At 39.0% G+C, this 22329-nt stretch overlaps 1 protein-coding gene across 1 annotated transcript in view; it reads right to left on the bottom strand.

The window, feature by feature from the left end:
• ABCA13 (ATP binding cassette subfamily A member 13) overlaps positions 1 to 22329 on the bottom strand; it is a 209456-nt gene that overhangs the window by 60155 nt on the left and 126972 nt on the right. Inside the window, exons 36-41 of the mRNA XM_068396499.1 lie at positions 12982 to 13228; positions 11931 to 12020; positions 11263 to 11335; positions 9551 to 9669; positions 8504 to 8591; positions 2971 to 3079 (exon numbers count right to left, since the gene is read on the bottom strand). Coding sequence (XP_068252600.1) covers positions 2971 to 3079; positions 8504 to 8591; positions 9551 to 9669; positions 11263 to 11335; positions 11931 to 12020; positions 12982 to 13228 — 726 coding nt within the window. The remainder of the gene's footprint in view (positions 1 to 2970; positions 3080 to 8503; positions 8592 to 9550; positions 9670 to 11262; positions 11336 to 11930; positions 12021 to 12981; positions 13229 to 22329) is intronic.

Raw genomic sequence — 22329 nt, 5'->3', positions numbered from 1 at the left:
TTATTTGTCAACAACCATACCACTCTTTACATCAAAATTACAAGAAGCAAACATTGTAACTTTCCAAGCAACTTCATGGAGAAACTTACTGATAACCCCATATGGGGGGAAAAAAAGAGAAATCTCTCCACTTGCAAAGAAAGAATTTGAAGATCACATTACACAATAATGAAAAGGAAGTATTTTTGATCACCAAACAACTATCATTTCCTGCTCCTGCATGCTCAGGATGATCAAGAGTCAGTAACTTGGACTGACACAAGAAAAACCATCATCAATTCTTTTTCACAGTTTTTAGAACAGATACAAATCCCTCAGGATACAAATCAGCACAAGGCAGCATATGTTCTCTATATTCTTGGGTACAACTTGTTCCTTCAAACTCTCATACAAAATCCTAAGTCTAGATTCCCTGTATCCTCCTGACTGAAGAAAAAACATTAGAGAAAAGCATTTAGCCTCCTTCTCAGCTCCTTATCACTAAAACCTATCACAAACTGGGACCAGTACCACTGATCTTCTATGAAAGTTTCTAGGTCCGTCCCTTCAAGCAAAGCAGGTAGAACTAGGTGCACTGTCTGTAATGACTCTTCCCTCCTCCAGAGAACATGGGAGAACTCCAACTGGGTTCATGCTTAAGAAATACCTGGACGATATAATTGCTAAGTGTAAGTGTTCCTCAGTTTTTATATGAGCATTGAAATAAGCTGTTGACCTCTTTCAAGGTTGTTTCAATATCATATTAGTTGCTACTCTGTTTACATCCATGGTAATGGTCTACCCTACTGAAATAAATCTCTTGCAGTAAAGCAAGATTTATTTTTTGTGAGGGAAGGAAAGACTGTGTCCTCACACTCCCTTTTCAAGGGTCGAATTACTTTTATATCGCTTGAAAGTAATACAGAAGCACTGGTTCTGTAGACAGGAAGAAGTTATCCTGTGAAAAAAAACCATGGCATTAATGTAAGTCAGACTTACAAAACTACATTTCTGCAACATCCTAACAAGCTTCCTCACCGCAATTTCCAATAATATTCTAGAACTGACCTTGCATATAAACAGAGTTTGCAAGAGGGGGAAGAAAAAAAGAATAGATTTCAGTGTTGAAAAATGATATGTAGTCTTCTGACTGCTAATTTACAGGATCTCTGTCAGAGCAATATCCTTAAATAAGAGATAGTTCAAAGTCAAAGTGAACTGAGCTTAAGGGCCTCATATAGCATTGGAAAACTGTTAAGTTTTTTTAAAAAATAAATATATGTATGTATTTGTCCCTACACACATATACACACATATATACTCACACACACGTGTGTGTACACACATTCATATACATATATGTGTACACACATATACATACCTAAAGATAGATAGGTAGACACCTTCACTTCTCTTTCTAGGATTTCTCTGACTAGTGCCTCTGCATTATGTCTCAAGAGCAAGATCAATCCATCTTTATTGCACCTCTCCAATAGATATACACATAAACTGCTTTCTAGCTCATAAACTCTACTTCTGCAGAGACTTAGTCAACATATTTTGCCAGGACATTATATAATGAGCCCATATTTGTATAGATGACAGTCCAAGACTTCAAATATTTATTAAGCACTGTTTTGCTTATTGTGTTTCTATGTCATGCAACAACATAAAATATAACATTTACACAATTCTTGGGACAACTATAATTTTCTCAGACTTTAACCTGGATGGTAAGTCCCCAATTCTCCATGACAGATATAAAAGTAAGGGTACCTAAACATTTACATTCCAGAATGGGATATCTAATGCTACAGAAAACAAGCTAGCATCAGTACTGTTCATGAAGTGCAGGGAAACTTAATTAAAAATTGATTTCTATTAAAAATTTTCATTAAAATACCTGATTTCATTTCATTCAAACTTTCTGCGGAAATACATTACCTTTGATTCTTTCTCATAATTCATTTAGAAAAATAAAACCCCAGCCATCTTGAAAGCAAGCAATTCTTTTTTCATTGACATTCTGGAAACTTTTCTTAATGAATTTCTATTTTCAGATACTCAGGAGTCCTTCCCCCTGTTCACTAATTTTCATCTTCTTTCTTCCTTCTTCATTATAAATACACTGAAAATAATTTTACCGTTACAGAAAATCATCCTACCTTTTCAAAAAATCTTAAAAATTGGTCATAAGCTATTTTTAAATATCTCTAAACCAAACTAATTCCTCTTTAACAAAACCTTAAGAATGAAAGGAACTGGGATGAACAGAAGTTAGCCTGAACTATCAAGCCCAGATTTCAAACTAGATTTCAACATCCTAAAAGTTCACCTGTGTTAACAGCTGAGCCTTTTGCTACAGTCATTTTTTTAAAAAGTCAGTTTGTAAGAAAGATTTTTATTTTGACTAGTTCTTATTCAGTTCAGGGATATCTGAATGGGAGAATTCAGGTGTCAAATTTGCTAATCTCTCTTTTGTTATGTACAATAATAAGTTATACCAGACTCCTCTGTTCCTTGAGTAGCAGGATGTTATGGAACATCACATTGCAGCATGAATTTACAGGATACTCTGGGTTTACCCTGGATATTTACATAAGGAGATAGAGTCAAGTTACAAAGAAGTTATAAATTCATACTCTGTTGTGCCTAAATCATCCTATTTATGCAGCCCTAGCAGTGGTCTCACAGGGACTAACATTCCAAGTGTAGCAAACAAATTTACACTTATTCCACAGGAATGTCCTTTGTAAGAAACTCATATGGCATAGTTAGCTGTAAATTCAAATTTTACCTTAATGTGTACTATATTCTCCACACAAACAAACCTTCTGTTTAATTAAAAGTTCCACTTTCAAATCCTCCCAAGAAATATGTGACTCTGCAATCCTACTTCGTATGAAAAATTCTCACACTTAAAATTATTTTAGCTTATTTAAAAACTACTTTTCAAAAGTTATGAAAAAAGACTTAAAGAAAGACTATTACCATACTGTCTCCAATCCACATTAGGAGGCAAATTCAGCCACAGAATGAAGTTATTGAGTTCATTTAAGTAGGATGGCAGCGAATGGAAACCTTTTTGGTTGTACCATACCTGCAAGAGAGAATGGAAATTGTGAACCAAAAATGAGTTGAATCTGAACAGTGATCTGAAAGCTCCCATACCTTGAAGAATTGCATGAACATACCTAATTCTTCTGTTATGACACCTGTTTATAGAAGAAAGTGAACAAGGCAGAACCAAAACAGTTAATTTGGATAGGTCTTTCAACATAGTGCAGCATTTTGTTTTCTACTGTTGGAGCTGTACACCTATGTTAATTATTAAATTGAGATTCTCTGATTTAATGGAATACAGTGTCCCTTCCTTCACGCACATTTGGTTGAACAAATAGAGGAAAAGCAACATAAAAATAACATTTGTTGATTTAATTAAAAATACAAAAATATGAGTAAAACTAGTGTTACAAGTGGGGAACTTTATTGAAATTCAAAAAAAATCCAAAAAAAGTCCAAAAAGACTTATCTAAATAATACCTGCAAATGACACACAGCATAAAATGTCTAGGAACAGAATATTGTAGAAAGTGGGGAAAGAAAGAATCAAGGAGGCACTGTTTGCAAGGTGAAGTATGAAACTATTCAATAAAGGACAAAGCTATGTCTCCACCTTCAATAAGCAATTATCAGTGTTTTGTTAAGCATGGAGGAAATTAATACGGACAAACTTTAAGGCAGACAAGGTAAGCCAGTCTCTTTGAGGAGCACAGGGAAGCAATTCTGTAACATTTACTTTATTCTCAAATCATACAGAATCACCCCAACTTGATAAATGTACTTAAAATTCACAGTTCCATGCACTAGAATCATTGCTGAGAGCCTGCTATGTCCCAAAACTGAATATACTGAGGTTTAAGTTTTGCTTTGCCTTTGGAAATTGATTCCATTTCTGTGCCTCATTACTGTTAATCATAGTGCCTTTGAACCCCCATTATCCATACTGAAAACCAGGTCAAATTATTACATATGTTTGTTTTCAGTTTTAGTGACATGTTTAAAATCATCTTTGATTACTATCCATTCCTCACTCCACAACAACCTTTCATCTCCCCTTTTTCTTTATACAGTTGAAAACCTCTTAACCTTTCCCTATTTGATATCGGCTATCTGCTAATCTGTATTTTGTACATCTCAGGTTGATGCTGGGCAATTTTCATTTTGTGTCTGAATTCTGAATCATACTGCAAAGTGTATGGTTTTAAATATAGGTCTTTCTTGCCTTAACACCCTTCTTCTAGGATTTCAGTTTTCTTAGATCCTTTCTAAAATTACCATCTATACAGTTATATCTTGGAAACTTCCCTAAAGATTCTTTTCTCATCACTCTGATGCTGTTCTCATCTAGTGCTCGTCCATATGTATGTGCCTTTTCTTGATACTGGTGTAAACTTCCAGATATTTTTTTTTAATTTAATTGCAGATAATTCTGTTTTTTCATTCTTGTAGTATTCAGCTACAATCCTTACTTGGACACTAGTTCCAGACTTTGACTGTTTTTCCTGCTGCATTCTTTTCTGTGTTTCCCAGTGCAGGTTGTCTAATCTTCAGTTCTATTTCCCTCTCTTAATAATAATTTTCTGGTGATTTTTTTTCCTGATTACCTACTTGTTTGGATCTCCCCATTGTACTCTGTTGCAAGGCAAGGTTTACAACACTCTAACTGTCCATTCAATTTCCTCTCATCTATCCTATATCGTGCTTTCAAACACCACTCTGAGGTCCACTGTCATTTCTCCTATGCCTCTCGGCCTTGAATCATTTGAATCTCTTGCTTGCGTTAGTTTTCACATTTTCTACTCTTCTTTATGTGGTCTTCACAACTGCTTGAAGTCTCAACAGCACCTTATGTCCCCATGTTTAAAGAAAAGAAAAAAGAACAAAATCCTAAACTCTTTTCCCCTTTGCAAACTCATACGCAACTCCTTTTTTCTCCTCCAGTTCAATTCCCACAAATTACTACAGAAACTAGATCTCCCATTCTTTAATCAACGAGAGAGTTCTTTAAAGAAATTAAGTGAAATAGAACCTAAGTGTCCTTAGGAAAACTGCAAATCTTTGCACTGCTGGATCTCCTGTGCAAATTGCAACCAGAGCAAAGAAACATAAACAAGTGATCAAGGGTAGCCAGTCTTTTTCACAGTCCCACACACCCATTTCTTATTCTATCTTTTTAAAAAAGATTTGTGCTGAAGAGAAAGTTATACATACATAATGAAACTCCACTGCAATTGTGTTTGTTTTATTGAAAAAAAAAGGCAATTAAGAAAACAATAAAGCACAATTCTGATGACACATCCTCATTTAATTGAAGTGGGGGAAAGGTCTCAACTGTTCACAGAACACCTTAGAAATATAATTATGTGACCAATATTCAAATGAAAATACAAAAAACACAATAGAGCACTGTATGTAACAATAAATTTCAATATCCCACACATTAATTAGAATTCTTCCTTCAAGCTACATTATGTCACTGAATCAAACCACTAGGAAATAACCAAATTGAAGCTGGACATTTAATTGTTTATAATCTCGCAAAAGAGGCATTTAAGGTTGTTCATTTCATCAGAAGATTCATTTAAGTTCTTTTTCCTGAAGTCTTGTGGCTTATTCTAAATTGATTGCAAAGGTAAAATATAAAAAGGGAAAAACATTAGTTCCAGCTGAAATATCTTTCATATTTCTTGTGTGCCACACAGTTAATTATTTACAGAGGGCAGAAAAGAGATGAGCAATGGAAAAATATATAGATTAAGATGATTAATTTTTATTTTCATTATTTTATCTTCTATCCACAGTTGATAAAATTCCTTCCGAAGGAAAAACATGGCCCCTTACCACATTAGATATAAGTTCTGTAAAGATGTGTTTTCCATTATTCCATACCTTTTTTACCTGACATTAATATTCCAGAACAATGCTAGACTGACATTTTCACTAACCTATGGCCTATGAAGAAAAAATCCCTAAGCATTGCAGGACCAGATTCATGACAGGGTATTAGATGGACCAAGTATCAGGACAGACAGAAGGGGTATTAGACTGGAGAGATGTAAATTCCTCTGGACACTTACACTATATTACTGTACAGTAAAGCCACAAATCCCAACCTTTGAGATAGGAAAAATTCACACTTCAGAATGCCACGTAAACAGTACATATTGCCTTTCAGGACTATTTAAAATTACCACATGATCTTCCTATCTTTAATTATGTTGTAAACAACAGCAACTATGAAATCACTATGGAACACTTTTTGCCCACATTATCAAAGGATACCAAAGAATAGAGAGTCATGAAAACACAAAAAATTTGAGGAGGAGTTGTGCTTTTGACACATAGCAGTGATCATCAGTGAACGTCAGTAATCAAAGGTTTTAATCAACCGTTTGTCATGTGGTAGATGTGTTCTCTCTCGTGCATGCACACATACACATTCTCTGTGCACATGCATATACCACATATGTGGTATACACAGCATGGTAAGATTAGGTAAAGTAAAATAGGTATTGAATTGGTATTTTTAATTCAAACTGGAAAAATTGTTGGCTTTTTGAGTGGAGGAGAATAATGTATAAAAATCCAGAAATTTTCAAAACCGAAATGAATCATACAGCAAGACTCTTCAAATGCAAATTTCTCATTTTCTTTAATACAAGGCTATGTAAATGGTACATTCACTGTCTCATGAACAAGCTTGAAAGGTCGAAGTAAAAGTCTGGTCATTAATTACTGAAAGGTTAATGCAATAATTTGACATTGCATCAGTTGAAAGCCACTTCCAGGAGGTATTTTAGATAACACAGTGCCCTTTATAAATCTACTCCACTATTTTCTTTGGGTTTGAAATATGAAGCTTACTCACTAACAGTATAACTATAATTTATCCCTGTGTTGATGGCAGGTAGAGCTCTATGCCAAAGACATGTAAAAAAAAAGTACTCTGATAAAAACCACAGTGCAGGCATGTCAAAACAAGAGTCTAAAATGATTAAAGATACATAGGACAAAAAACAGCAGTCAGAAAAACACATCTTACTGCAGTTCTCTAGGACTTCAAGTTCCTAATAAAGGATTGATGGAACTGGAGTTTAAAGCTATATGAAAAATGGGGGTAGAAGGGAGATCACAAACGACCAAAATGAAAATATATAAGGTAGGGTGTGTATATAAGATAGAGAGACTTTTAACAAAACTACATGGAAAAGGCATTGCAAACAGGCAGTGATTTTGCAAAACTAAACATGAAATTATACTGGATTGGCAAATATCTGCATGTTGTTTTAACACAGTCCAAAATGGATTTTGGGATAGAGCTTATTTACATTGTTCCTTCTCTTCTTCTTTTATAAGACCAAATAAAATCTAGTTTCTATACTCCCATAAAACAATTCAAAGGCAGAAGCATCTTTCTTTCATATTCTAATCTGAAATCCATAAAATTGACAGCTTCCTCTGAACAAATCTGTTTTGCCTCGAATACAAAACTAGAGACCACTCGCTGATATTCTTCAAAACTCCTCCAAGACTCCTGTTCCTCTGCTCATTACTGGTTTACATTTGAATGGATCCCAAAAGAAGCTTTCAAAGCATTCACAAGGAAAATAAAAATCCCTTGCACTGATAATTGCCTGTTAGCCTCTAGGTCCCATCCTAAGTTTTCACAGTATGGAGATACTGTATCCTTCCAGTGCATACCAACAGGCCTCAAGGAAAAGCTCTTCATTTCAGTTGTGCTTAGAATAGTCCTTCTTTTCCTGACTTCAGAGGTAGCTCCAAACAAAAAACACTGTCTCTGTGTAGCATTGCCAGACAGTATGATCTAAGGTCAAGAAGAGATTCAGATATCACAACCTGACTATTATCAGGAAGGGACACTTCTGTTTCTCTGGAATAAAAATGGAAAGTTACTCATATTTGAAAAGAGGATTATAAACACAGGGTAGCATGCTTGTTATGCAGAAGTAGCTACTCCTAGAAGCTAAATCTTTACTTTGAGGGGGGAGGGGAGGGGCAGACAGAGAAATGTAGCAAAGAAAAGTATTCATTGCAGAAATGAAAAAAGCATCAATAACTCATTTTTGAGATGTTCAAAGAATTTTGTCAATTCTGACATTGACTTTTTGTAGAAAACAAAAAAAATAGAAGAATACTTGGGCTGACTACTTAAAAAAAAAGTTTTCAAGGTGAGCTCAGTTAGACTCTGAAATACGTTCACAGGAAAAAACAACAAAAGCCGTATCATTTGAATCATTTAAAACTGCTTCTCAAAACACAGAATGCTTCAAGAATTATGAACAGGCAAGTGGACTATAATAGACAGAGGGGTTTTCTCCTAGTTTCTAAATGCAAGGATTTTATGTAATGATTTATTATTTGTGAAGTGCAGTGAAGTCTGGAGCCTGAATACATAAGCAACACATACATACAAATGCGCACATATACATTCAACACTTACCTTAGCCAAAGGCTTAGATTTGGTGTTATTCAATTTTTTATCTTGAAGTTCAAATGTTTTCCTCCCTCCAAAAGACCAACCACCATATCTGGTAATAGAAAATTAAGTAATCACAAGTTACCTGCCTTAAGCTTAGCAGTCTTTTCTTGCAATGATGGAGTGGCAATTAATGCTTTTTTAACTGAAAGTAAAACTTCACTCCTCACAAACCCCTTCTCTGTTAAAAAGGAGGAGCTCAATATACTCTTGAATCAGGTAAATACTATTGCTCTTTTCTGGCAAAGGGATTCCCTCAGATAAGAATTTTTACTTTCTGAAAGCTGAAATCCCTGAGCAACAGAGGATGTGTGAGCAAGTGAGGTATTACTGACTTTCAGAAACATCTTAAACAACCTGATTTCTTTCTACTCCATATTCTAGCTCAAATCTTTCATTCTAAGACATACACCTCTATTTTTACCAAATCATATACACTTTTTTTGATGTGTAAATGGTTCACACTTTCTTCTCCTTGATAAAATCATACTTGGTCTAGTATTTGCACTTATGTCAAAGGCAGTGGTTGAGCTGTAAAGGCATGTAAGTAAACCTCAGAATACAGCAGATTATAACCTCTGTGGCTGGTATCACAGAATAGGAAGTCTTGGCAGGCAGATATCAGCCCTTTTAGTTCAAGGAAAAGATTAATTGGAGCACTTCCACCTCTATCTGACTGAGTCTCTGAGAAATGGAAACTGTGTTGTTCATCTGATTTGCATATGCATACACATTTTCTTTCTCTGAGATGCTGAAATAATTCTCTGTGTGGCAAGAAGAGCCAGGGTATGCCTAGAGAAAATTATCATGCAACTGCTGGAGGAAGCTCTGAGAAGTGACCGTGGAGGGGTTCCGTGTTACCTTAGGCTGATTCTATGCCTTGATAACAACCAACAGATAAAGGCCATTACCCCTTATATTCTCAGTGACGTAGGTCTATGCTTTGCATCAGGAAGGACTGTGGTTTTTTATACACAAAGGATAAACAAAGGTTAGATATTTTAAGGTTACCTTGCTTTGTTGGAACGCCTCGCTAAATATTCTTCTACAAGGAACCCTGAAAGATTATACAAAATATGCCCTTTCTTATTCTTCACATAGGGAGCAGAGGTGTTGAAACTTGGACACATCTGAAAAACAGTATACATAAAATAAGTAAAGCACTCTTAAAAATCAGTGGCCCTACATTTATCCATTTTTTTGAATTTTTACAGATTTTACAGCATTGCTTTTCAACCAGATTTGCCTTCCTCAGCTTTGATAACTTCTCAGTAAATTATGTATGGTTTTATATTTATAAGAACATCTCAAGTAATTGTGTCACCTACATATTAGAACCACATTTGATTTCTCTTGCAACCCTGTCAGTTTTGTTTTGAAAACATCAAAACTTGTATATAAGTTTAGAAAGGTTTGCAATAATGAAAAAGGCAAGACTGCTATTCACTTGTTGTGCCTGAGAAGAAGCACAATAAAGGCATCAGATGAATATGAGATGAAAACAAAATTCTAATTAATGTAATATGCTTCTAAAAATTTCATTGATGGACTGCAGAAAAGAATAAAGGAAAATGTTTTCTAATGACTCAGTGGGATATTCTCACAAACAAAGAAAAGGAGAGAAATATTATGATCAGGTATCTCAGAAGCCTTATAAAGTATGTTATGTATATCAACTGAAAAATTTTAATGCTTATTTGACATCTCAACACTACACAAATTAAAATTCACACTCAGAGATTCTGGTTTTCCATAGCTCACAGATACAGGTTCTGCCTCCACTGTCAAGTGACTTCTCTCCTTTGAGCTTTCACGGTTAATGGGCCTCTCCCTGTGTGAGTTCCCATTCCCATTTTATTTAAGCTTCTCGTATTTTAAGTATACATCTCACTAGTGTTAGAGGCAAATATGTTCCTTGCCCAGCAAAGTAAAAAATTGGTTTCCTCCTTCCACTTTTCCCAAAACTGTATTCCTATATTTCAGATGCAAATCTTACTCTAAATATTGATATCTTTATGAAGGAGAGAACTTATTTGATAGAGTGCTCCCATACAGGGAAATATATTTGTCACTTCAGACACAATTTCACATTCTTGTTTATTACTCAACCTCAGAGCAAGTCAGCAGGAAAACTCTCTGGTCAAGAAGGTCAGGAATTCATTATTTTTTTCAAAATCTTTTTTTTCCTCGAAGGCTGTTCTATTTTCAAATACACAATCCTAATCAAAACCGAACTCTAACAATTAAATCTCATTCACATGTAGATTCCCTCGTAGCTTCTATCAGCTAGGATCACCTGCCCTTCCCTTTTGAAAGTAGGTAGTCTTCCAGATATTACAGAAGTGTTATGTTTTAACCTTGTTTTACATGAGCTTTTTGTAAGCAAAGTCCTATAACATATTTAAAGCAAAGTTGCATCTGCTGAGAATAATTCAGCCATCTCTGATTCCTGTTATTTCGGATCAATCTATAGCCATTTCTAGTGCATATATATACACACATATATATACATCAAAATTGTGCAAGCTCCCTGAAGACTTCAGAACACGTAGCCCAAATGTTAGGTGAAACAGAAAGAAATCTCCAATCATAACAAAGCCAGTGCTCTGAGGTTTTATTTCCTCATGACTTTCTCTAGCCCTTCAAAAAGAAGAGTCAAGGTATTCAATGTAATATATACACACATGATTTTTACATACATAAGTAAATACAAAATGACATACATCTTGTTCAGCCACACATCCACATGAATCCTGAGGTGACGTAGATTCCATCTGCCAACATGAATTATTTTTTCTAATGGGAATAAACATAATGGGAACAACCATTAAATGAAAGGAATATATTCCTTAACAGAAGAAATCCACAGAGCAGCAAGCAGATCTGGCATCTCTAACAACTTCTTAGCATTTTATCACAGAGGTAGCTGTGTCTAAAGCTATATCAATTTTACTCATTTGTATCAAAGTGGATTCACTAAAAATATTTATATAAGTAAAGCAGCAAATGATCTGCATGCCTTGTGTTTGCAGCAATAAGTAAAGCATGGTCACAACTCTGCATTCCTAAATTTGGAAATCTGGAATGCTTCCTAACAAATATTGTAATTATCTAACCTTCATTCATATGGACACTAGATTTGAACAAAATCCTCCAGAAATTAATCAGAAAGCTGTCACTGACTTTTAAGGGATTTGTATCAGACCTTTAACAATGAAGCCTACTTAGGTACTTCGCCTGGATGCCAGCTCCTTCATCAGAAAAGATTTGTCATTAACCTCATGCTGCCAAGAAAAGCTTAAGATGGTCCACATCACACAGAAAAAAAAATATTGAATATACAATATTTACAATTTACAGTTAAGGAAGCAGTTACGTTATTCATAGTTACCCTTGTTTTGAATGCATGCATGTGTGGTCCCAATCAGAAAAATATCTCAGTAGAATCTGGGAAAGGTTTCCTAGGTAATCATCTTCAGTGCTGTTCAAAGTGGGCCGGGGGGCGAGGGAGGGGGGAAAGAAAGAAAAAAAAAATAAAAAGAAGCACAAGCATGTTAGTATGTCTAGTTCTATTAACTTTCAGGCTCAAGATCCTACATGTTTACCAAGAAATTCAAGAACTATAAATCCATGCATAGGAAACATACCAAAACAGCAAAATTATCTCATTTCAAAAACTACATGTGAATATGTAAAGAAAATTCAATATAATTATGGCTAAATAAATCCCAAAGTCTCCCCATGGCCATCTTTCTCTTTATAAACATACATTCCTAAGAGTTAGCATGGTTTAAGTAGTTTTTTATATTTCATTTATAAATTCAAACAGCATCATATTATGTTTATGAGGATATCTGGATATTTGTCCAATAGAGAAAGTGATCTGTATGTGATATGCACTTGATACAGAATAGTTCAGAGTTGAGCTATAGATACTGTACATTAAAAATAGATAATTTTGATTATTTAGTTTGAAACCACCAGCTTTTGGTTTCAAACTGAGCATGTAGAAACTAGAGGTTGAGTAAGAAGGACAACAGGCTTTGTTAATACTGTGTGACACTTTCAAACCTGAGAATTATTTTGAGAAAATGGCTTCAGACTTAAGCAATTAGTTAAAATGAAGCATGCAAAGGCTTGCTTAAATACACTTGTGCATTTACATATAAATGGCCATGACTGGTATTGAAACAGATTACCCAGTTCAAACTTCTACAAAGTCTTTGCCCTTTTCTCCAGAAAATCCTTCACACAATGCTTTTCTAATTTTATCTCCCACATAATAATCTATAAAAATGTACTAAACACCTGAAAAATAAACAGATATTGTAAAAAGTAATCTATTATTCTTCCTAGAATGTAAAGTCTTTAAAATATGAGAACTCAAGGGTAAAGGTCCCAGAACCCTGGGTAATGATGATGATGATGGATGAGCCCTTTACCTAAAGAAGGATTCTGCATTGTCATAAAGTCTTGGTGTCAGCTTGAGAGACGGGTAATCAATAGCCAGCGGCTTCACGCTAAACAAGGCCATTGCCAATGCAACAAAGAGGACAGGCAGCAGCACGTTTAACAGACTTCCTCTCCAGTCTCGCCTAGTGTGGTGAAACCTCTTCATCAGAAGGGCAACAATCTGTGTGAGAACAAGATGGGCTCCACGCACACTTGAGGCCCCCGTAAGTGAGACATCTGAGAGAGACAAAAAAAACCCACTCTTGACAAACAAGGAAAATAAAATTAAACTTTCAGGTGCTACATTTTCAAACATAGAACGTAATAGTCTTTTTGATAGCAAAAACAAAACTACATAAACCTACAATGTTCTCCTGGATGAAATAGTATAATCCCTCCCCAGTATGACTAATTAACTCTTCCTATAAGGGAAAACAGATATTCAGCTAACACACTATCTCTACAGCTTCCTGCACACAGCTAAAGGAGTGCTGAATACCTATTTTTCCATGGTCCTTGCACTGGTACAACCATTCCTTGTGCATTGACACCTTTGCTTCTAGACAAATGACTATGACAAACATGGTCTGTATTAGCACTAAGGTCTTGATCCACCTTGACTGAAATCAGTGGCTACTTTTCCACATGGATTTCAATGGGACATCCTCAGAGCATGTAACAGAGCATCACAGATGCTAGAGATGTGGATTCTCACAAAAGCATTCCCTTCATTTCTCTGCTCATATGGGACTGATTGATTGATAACATTTTCTAATGTGTTAGTCAATGCAGTATTCATAATCCCAGCTCATGGGTTGTCCCTCACGTTCCCATGGGACTGTGTCCACAGCTTATTAATATCTCACCAACCAGACATTTTCCTGATAGGCTTTCCCTTACTTTCATTTTATTGTTCTTTGTTAGACACTTGTGAATCTTGCCAATCACTTTGCCTCCATTTTAGACCCTAATGCCTTCTAGGTATGTGCAGGCTATTACCAGCTTCTCTTTCTTGCGGCCTTGCCAGACAACGTACTTCAGCCTCTTTTCTTCCTTATAATATAGCAGTGTCTGGTGGATTTACTACCACAGATATTGGCACTGTAGCAAGACTGAATAGCCTGTTTATCGTAGTGCTCAAAGACACACCATATTTTATGATCCCTTGTGATTTGTCTCTTACTACCTTCCCTTCTATATATTGAGACCACTTTAAGCAGCATTTCCATATTATATTTTAACAACTACTTGTATGGGAGGGAGCTTTCAAGTTACCTGAAATTAATTGTCCTTCACTTAGGACAGTTTTTTTTTCTCATTTACTAGAACTTTAGTCCCAGAAGAGAGAGTTGTGGGACAAATGGGGGGAAAAAAATAATCAGAAAAACTTCTGATAGAGTGGCCATTGAGCAAAAAAGCTCCAATTCTGTACTCTTCAACAACTGGAGTCTGAGTTATAAACTTATGATTTCTTATATTAAAAATTTTGTGTATTTTGCCATGAAAAGTTATAGTCAGGTAGACACATTGTGGGACATTGTGGCTTTTAGGGTTTGGGCCTACACGATAGGAGGAAGTCTGGTGAGATAGGGCTTCATGGGAACACAGAATACCTGGTATGGACTTCTCAAGGCTAACACTTTTGGAAAAAGATAAACATCACATCCACCTCCAAGAGAGCAAAAAGGAGGATCCAGGTAAATACAGGCTAATCATCCTCAGTCCCTGGGAAGGTTACAGACCAAATCCTCCAGAAAACAACACCCAAGACATGAAAAACAAGAAATGACTGGGAATAGACAACATGGACTTGGTAAGGTTGAACCGTGTCACCTGAGAGCTTGCCATGAATACAGGACTGGTTTGGTGAATGAAGGAAGAGCAGTTGATGCTGTTTACTGACTTAACAAAGCCTGTGATGCGGTCTCCCACAGCACTCTAAGAGCAAATGGGGTAAGGAGGACCACAAGGACTGCTGGCCAAACTGCCAGACACCACACTGTGGGGTGTGAGCAGCAGTACTGGGTCCAACTGAGGAGCAGTTGGTTACTAGGGCTGTCCCTCAGGGGCAATGAGGATGAAAACGCTGACTAACAGTACTTGTTAACACACACACACGTGCACACCTGCCCCTGGAGGGGATCCACATTGTTTGGAGGCATCTGCAGGTTGGGCACTGGGGATGAGGAGAACCTCCTGGCAGCAGAAGCAGCTCTCCAGCAGCACCTAGGGACCCTAGTGGCACCAGGGGGCACAGTCTCTGCTCAGGGAAGGAACAAGGAGGAATAGGCACCAGCTGGAACATGGGAAATTCTGACAATATATCAGGAAAAAAAATTTCGCTGAGGGTGACAACGAAAACTCAAAACCAGACTGGACAAGGCATTGAGTAACCTGCTCTTACTTGACCTGCTTTTCCAACCTTAATATTCTCTGATTCTCTCAGATTCTAATTAAGTCTAAGTAATTAATTGTCGTTTTATTTCTGGGGAAAAATTTTCCAGTATTTATTCTTTTAATTCTGCAACTGAATGACATTTCTTTTTTCCCCAGAAAAGTCCGTAGAATGAAAATTCTGTCTTTTAGCAGTTCTAATCACAGCCATATCTTGCTAATTTGACAGCTAACACAAATGGGATTTACGTTTTTGAATCTCTGTGGAGAGAAAAAGTAGCTACAAAATTCAGATCCTGGTTCAGCATTCAAGTGCCCCAACAAAGAATGGTTACAATTTGGGCTTGGAACCTTTTTTTTCTATAAATTGCACTAGTAGGAGAAGAAAATCTTAGTAAAAGAAAAGGGTTTTTTAAAGAAAACTTCTTATGAATGTATTAAGCTTTTTGAATTATTACGGTAAGACTTTCAATAGTGACTCAATACAGAAACTGAGACACTTGGAAGCAGAACAATTTTTAAGGGATGAGTGTTTTTAGAATAAAAGAGATCCTGTAAGTGTTTCAAGCTGAGCATCCCTGAAATTGTGAAATATACCATCTCTCATTTATCAAAGTAGTGAAATGCCAGAAAAGGAGCACAGAATGAGATATTTGCCATAGTCCCGGACCTGTCCATAGATTATAAGCATGAAATGTGAATGAAAGATGCTTTAAAATATTTGCCCCTTTCAATTTCTGAAAGAGGACTATGACAGCTACTTTCTGGGGTGTCCTGGTTTGGCCTAAACCAGGCCGATTTTCCTTTCAGTGATTTTTACTTTCAGCTAAGTCTCCTCTAACTAACTGCATGTTTTTGCAGACAGTGTCTGCTTCCAGGACTGATAACGCTCGAAGTTTGTAGTTATCACTGAGGCACCGGTAGGGATGTTGTGCAGAAAGGCTCTTGCTGTACTTATTCTTGAGAGAAACCAAGGTCACTGCTGAATTCCTCATTGCTTACGAGTGAAGAGCCGAAGGGGGGTCGCAGCTGCAGTGGGAAGCAGACAGGGCAGGTGACCCAAAATTGACCAACGAGGGTATTCCATCCCATACACGTCATTCTCGGTATAAAGTGGGGGGATCACGAGGGTCTCGCTCTTTTTCTGCTATGGCCGGTGTCCAAGGAGGACTCCGTCTGTTTTCCTGCTGCCCCCGATCCCGATCCGTGCGTTCCTGAATCCAGCTCTCGACCATCGCTAGGCCCAGGCTGGGCCTTCCCGGAGCCTGCCCTGCAGTGCCGGTGGTGACGTGGCTGACTTCAGGGGAGCTCAATCTTGGTTTTGTATATATATTTGTATATATTTGATTATTTCTATTATTATTATTATACTTTTTTTTTTTTTCATTATTATAGTTTATTAAAACTGTTTTAATTTTCCAACCCAGAAGTCTCTCTCCCTTTTCCCTTTCCCTTTCCCTCTGGGGGGAGGGGGGGGATAACAGAGGGCATCTGCCGCAGGTTTAATCGCCAGCCCAGCTTTAAACCGTGACAGATTTATTGGTGCCCAACGTGGGGCTCGAGAGAAGCTCCGACAGGTTGCTCTGATAAGTCGAATCCCAGCTCCAGTGGGAGGAGACCCGGAGAGCTCAGCCAAGAGAGTATCAGATTTCTTCCTTTGAGATTTACGAGGGGTTGGAAATTAAAACAGATAGCTAAGATGGTAATGTCATTTGTGAGCCTTGTGTTACCTCTTCTCTTTATAAAGCTTGTTTTACAGTTATGTGTAATGATACCTTACTTGCCGTATGCGCTGTGTGTTAGTGCTTACGTGTGGTTTAACAGGGCGTGCTGGTCAAAATGTGTCGTTTCGGTATGGGTTGTGATACTGATTTATGTCGTGATAAACTGGGCAGTCATTATTCCGATCTCTTATCTCTATGATACAATGATGGGCAGCTTTAATCGCGAATCGGTAGCTGCGCACACCGGGCGTCTTTTAACTAATTTTGATAGTATCTGCTCCTTTTTTGCCAAGCTGATTCCTGCAAAATTCGAACAGGGCATGTTGTTATTTTTGGGTGTCCTGTATGTGTTACTGGTGTGCTATGTGATTAGATGTCGGTGCAGCAACAGCGGGAGGTATCATGCTGCCCCTGTAACCAGGAGAAAACACCGAAAGAAATCAACTAGTAAAGTGAAGGATGATGATTCAGAGGCTTCTAAGGCAGAGCCAGCACGGGACCCAGGTGAGGGCCCTTCTCAGTCAGAGTCAGGGCCTGACACAGAGGGGGGTTTCCTTGATCGTCTTTTTAAAGAAGGCCCATTACACAAGAAGGACAAGAAAGGTCCTTCTAAAGCAGAACAATCACAGGAGGACTCGGACTCGGAAGTAGAGATAACCTACCACTCCTTATCCCTGAAAGAACTGCGAAATATAAGAAAAGATTTTAGTCGTTATGACGGTGAGCCAATAATTACCTGGTTGCTCCGATGCTGGGATAATGGGGCAGATAGCATAGAATTGGATGGCAGAGAAGCCAGACAGTTGGGATCCCTGTCCAGAGATGGTGGTATTGATAAGATGCTTCCAAGAAGGTCGAACAGTATCAGTCTCTGGAGGCGACTCTTGTCAGCTGTAAAGAGCAGGTATCCCTATAAAGATGATGTTATGAGCCACCTGAGCAAATGGACCACTATAGAAAAAGGTATTAACTACCTTAGAGAACTAGCTGTGCAAGAGATCATTTATAAACACCCTCAGGACATTGTAGATCCTGTAAATCCTGATGAAGTGGAATGCAACCGATCCATGTTCCGGAAGGTTGTGAAGAGTGCTCCACCAACACATGCCCCTACATTGTCAATATTAGTCTGGGGAGAAGATGCTATGGCACGACCTAGTGTGGGCGAAATGGCTAACTATATGCGACAGTATGAAGATAGTATTTCTTCCCCACTGCAGGCCCGTGTCTCGGCTGTGGAAAAACTGACTAAGGAAAACAAAGACACATTGACACAACTGTCAGACAAACTGTCCAGGATCGAGAATAAACTTGACTCTCTACCTACACAGGCCCGCGTTGCAGCCTTTAGGAGGCAACGCCCTCCTACTGGACCGGCTCAAAGGAAACGGAACACGTCACGAGGTATCCTGTGGTTTACCCTGCGTGATTATGGGGAGGACATGAACAGATGGCATGGACAACCTACCAGTACCCTACAGGCACGAGTACGTGAGTTGCAAGCTAACAGAAATACCAGAGAGAATTTTTCTAGGAGGATGGCTGCTCCAGTTACCAATGAGCAGGACTCCAGTCAGGGTAGATGGGCCTCAAATCCTTTTTTTTCCAAGAGTGAATAGAGGAAATGAAGGTCCAATCCCCGTGAGCAGCACGAATCCAATCTTTAATTAGAGGGGCCCTGCCTCTAGCCAGGAGGAGGAGAGGGATAACCGGATTTATTGGACTGTGTGGATTCGATGGCCTGGCACATTAGAACCACAAAAGTATCGAGCCCTGGTAGACACTGGTGCACAGTGCACCCTCATGCCATCGAATCATAAAGGGACAGAATCTGTCAGTATTTCGGGAATAACAGGGGGATCTCAAGAGTTATCTGTATTGGAGGCCGAAGTGAGCCTAACTGAAAATGAATGGAAAAAGCACCCCATTGTGACTGGTCCAGATGCTCCGTGCATCCTTGGCATAGACTACCTTAAGAAAGGGTATTTTAAGGACCCAAAAGGATATAGATGGGCCTTTGGTGTAGCAGCTGTAGAGACTGAGGACATTAAACAGCTGTCTACCTTGCCTGGCCTCTCAGAGGATCCTTCTGTTGTGGGGTTGCTGAAAGTTGAAGAACAACAGGTGCCAATTGCTACTGCCACGGTGCACCGACGACAATATCGCACCAATCGAGACTCCCTGATCCCCATTCATAAACTGATTAGACAATTAGAAAATCAAGGAGTGATTAGCAAGACTCGCTCACCCTTTAATAGTCCTATATGGCCAGTGCAAAAGTCTAATGGAGAATGGAGATTAACTGTGGACTATCGTGGCCTAAATGAAGTTACACCACCTCTGAGTGCTGCTGTGCCAGACATGCTAGAACTTCAATACGAACTGGAGTCAAAGGCAGCCAAGTGGTACGCCACTATAGACATTGCTAATGCATTTTTCTCTATTCCCTTGGCACCAAAGTGCAGGCCACAGTTTGCTTTTACCTGGAGAGGTATCCAGTACACCTGGAATCGACTGCCCCAGGGGTGGAAACACAGTCCTACTATTTGCCACGGACTGATCCAGACTGCACTAGAAGAGGGTGGAGCTCCAGAACATTTGCAATATATTGATGACATCATTGTATGGGGTGATACAGCAGCAGAAGTTTTTGACAAAGGGGAGAAAATAATTCAAATTCTTCTGCAAGCTGGTTTTGCCATAAAAAGAGGCAAGGTCAAGGGGCCTGCCCGGGAGATCCAATTTTTAGGGATTAAATGGCAAGATGGGCGTCGCCAGATCCCGATAGAGGTGATCAACAAAATAACAGCCATGTCCCCACCAACTAACAAAAAGGAAACACAAGCCTTCTTAGGCGTTGTGGGTTTCTGGAGAATGCATATTCCAGATTACAGCCAGATTGTACGCCCTCTTTATCAGGTAACCAGAAAGAAAAATGATTTTCAGTGGGGCCCTGAACAACAACAGGCTTTTGAACAGATTAAACAAGAAATTGTGCATGCAGTAGCCCTTGGACCAGTCCGTATGGGACAAGATGTTAAAAATGTGCTCTACACCTCAGCTGGGGACAATGGTCCTACCTGGAGCCTCTGGCAGAAAGTGCCAGGGGAGACTCGAGGTCGACCCCTAGGATTTTGGAGTCGAGGATACAAGGGCTCTGAGGCCAATTACACCCCAACTGAAAAAGAGATACTGGCAGCATATGAAGGAGTTAGAGCTGCCTCAGAGGTAATTGGTACTGAAGCACAACTTCTCCTGGCACCCCGATTACCAGTACTAGGCTGGATGTTCAAGGGTAAGGTTCTTACTACTCATCATGCAACTGATGCTACATGGAGTAAATGGATTGCATTAATTACACAGAGGGCTCGAATAGGAAACCCTAATCGCCCAGGAATCTTAGAAGTGATCATGGACTGGCCAGAAGGCAAAGACTTCGGAATGCCACCAGAAAAGGAGGTGACACGTGCTGAAGAAGCCCCACCTTATAATGAACTACCAGAGGATGAGAAGCAGTATGCCCTGTTCACCGATGGATCCTGCCGTCTTGTAGGAAAGCATCGGAAGTGGAAAGCTGCTGTATGGAGTCCCATACGACGAGTCACAGAAGCCACAGAAGGACAAGGTGAATCAAGTCAATTTGCAGAGGTAAAAGCCATCCAGCTGGCTTTAGACATTGCTGAACGAGAAAAGTGGCCAAGGCTGTATCTTTATACTGACTCATGGATGGTGGCAAATGCCTTGTGGGGGTGGTTAAAGCAGTGGAAGCGAAGCAACTGGCAGCGTAAAGGTAAGCCTATTTGGGCTGTTGAACTGTGGCAAGATATTGCTGCTCGGCTAGAGAAACTAGTCGTGAAGGTACGTCATGTAGATGCTCACGTACCTAAAAGTCGGGCAACTGAGGAACATCGAAACAACCAACAAGCAGATCAGGCTGCTAAAGTGTTCCAAATAGATTTGGACTGGGAACATAAAGGTGAACTATTTTTAGCTCGGTGGGCTCATGACACTTCAGGTCATCAAGGGAGAGATGCAACATACAGATGGGCTCGTGACCGAGGGGTGGACTTAACTATGGACTCTATTGCACAGGTTATCCATGATTGTGAAACATGCGCCGCAATTAAGCAAGCCAAACGGTTAAAACCTCTGTGGTATGGGGGGCGGTGGTTGAAATATAAATATGGGGAGGCCTGGCAAATTGATTACATCACACTCCCTCAGACCCGCCAGGGTAAACGTTATGTACTTACCATGGTGGAGGCGACCACCGGATGGCTGGAAACATACTCTGTGCCCCATGCCACTGCCCGGAACACTATCCTGGGCCTCGAAAAGCAAATCTTGTGGCGACACGGCACACCAGAGAGAATTGAGTCGGATAACGGTACTCATTTCAAAAACAGTCTCATAGATAACTGGGCCAAAGAGCATGGCATCGAATGGGTATATCACATCCCCTATCATGCACCAGCCTCTGGGAAAGTTGAACGGTATAATGGGCTGTTAAAAACTACCCTAAAAGCAATGGGGGGTGGAACCTTTAAAAACTGGGATAAGCATTTGGCACAAGCTACCTGGCTAGTTAACACCAGAGGATCTATCAACCGAGCTGGCCCTGCTCAGTCAGACCTTTTACATACAATAGAAGGGGATAAAGTCCCTGTGGTGCATGAAAGGAATCTGTTGGGAAAAACTGTCTGGGTTCTTCCTGCTACGGGCAAAGGTAAACCCATTCATGGGATTGCTTTTGCTCAAGGACCTGGATGTACTTGGTGGGTGATGCTGCAGGATGGTGGAGTCCGATGTGTCCCTGAAGGTGATCTGATCTTGGGTGAGAATACTTAATTCTGAACTGCATGATGTTAATTGCTGCATAATACTAACAGTGTTCATAAGTGTCTTTCAGGTTGAAGCAGTGGTGATGAGACCGGAGCTAGCTGCAAGTGGAGTCCAGTAACCTCCTCGAGACTGACATCTTTAACCTGCAACCCGTGGGCACGAACTGTGACAAAGCTCATATCATCTCTCCTACCCTGGGAGACTCCTAGCCAGATGGAAACCCACAATCCTGAACTAAATGAACTTGATGAACTTTTTTTTTTGTATAGAGATGAATCATAAACTAATGTTATCTGTATATATTTTAAAATGAAAAGTTAGTGGTGATCTGAGTATGACGTGAATGGTATGGAATAAGGGGTGGAATGTCCTGGTTTG

The sequence above is a fragment of the Nyctibius grandis genome, chromosome 3 (assembly GCF_013368605.1).
Source record: "Nyctibius grandis isolate bNycGra1 chromosome 3, bNycGra1.pri, whole genome shotgun sequence".
In the NCBI taxonomy this organism is placed as follows: Eukaryota; Metazoa; Chordata; class Aves; order Nyctibiiformes; family Nyctibiidae; genus Nyctibius; species Nyctibius grandis.
The sequence above is the reverse complement of the archived record's forward strand: the minus strand, read 5'-3'. Positions and strand labels throughout refer to the sequence as shown.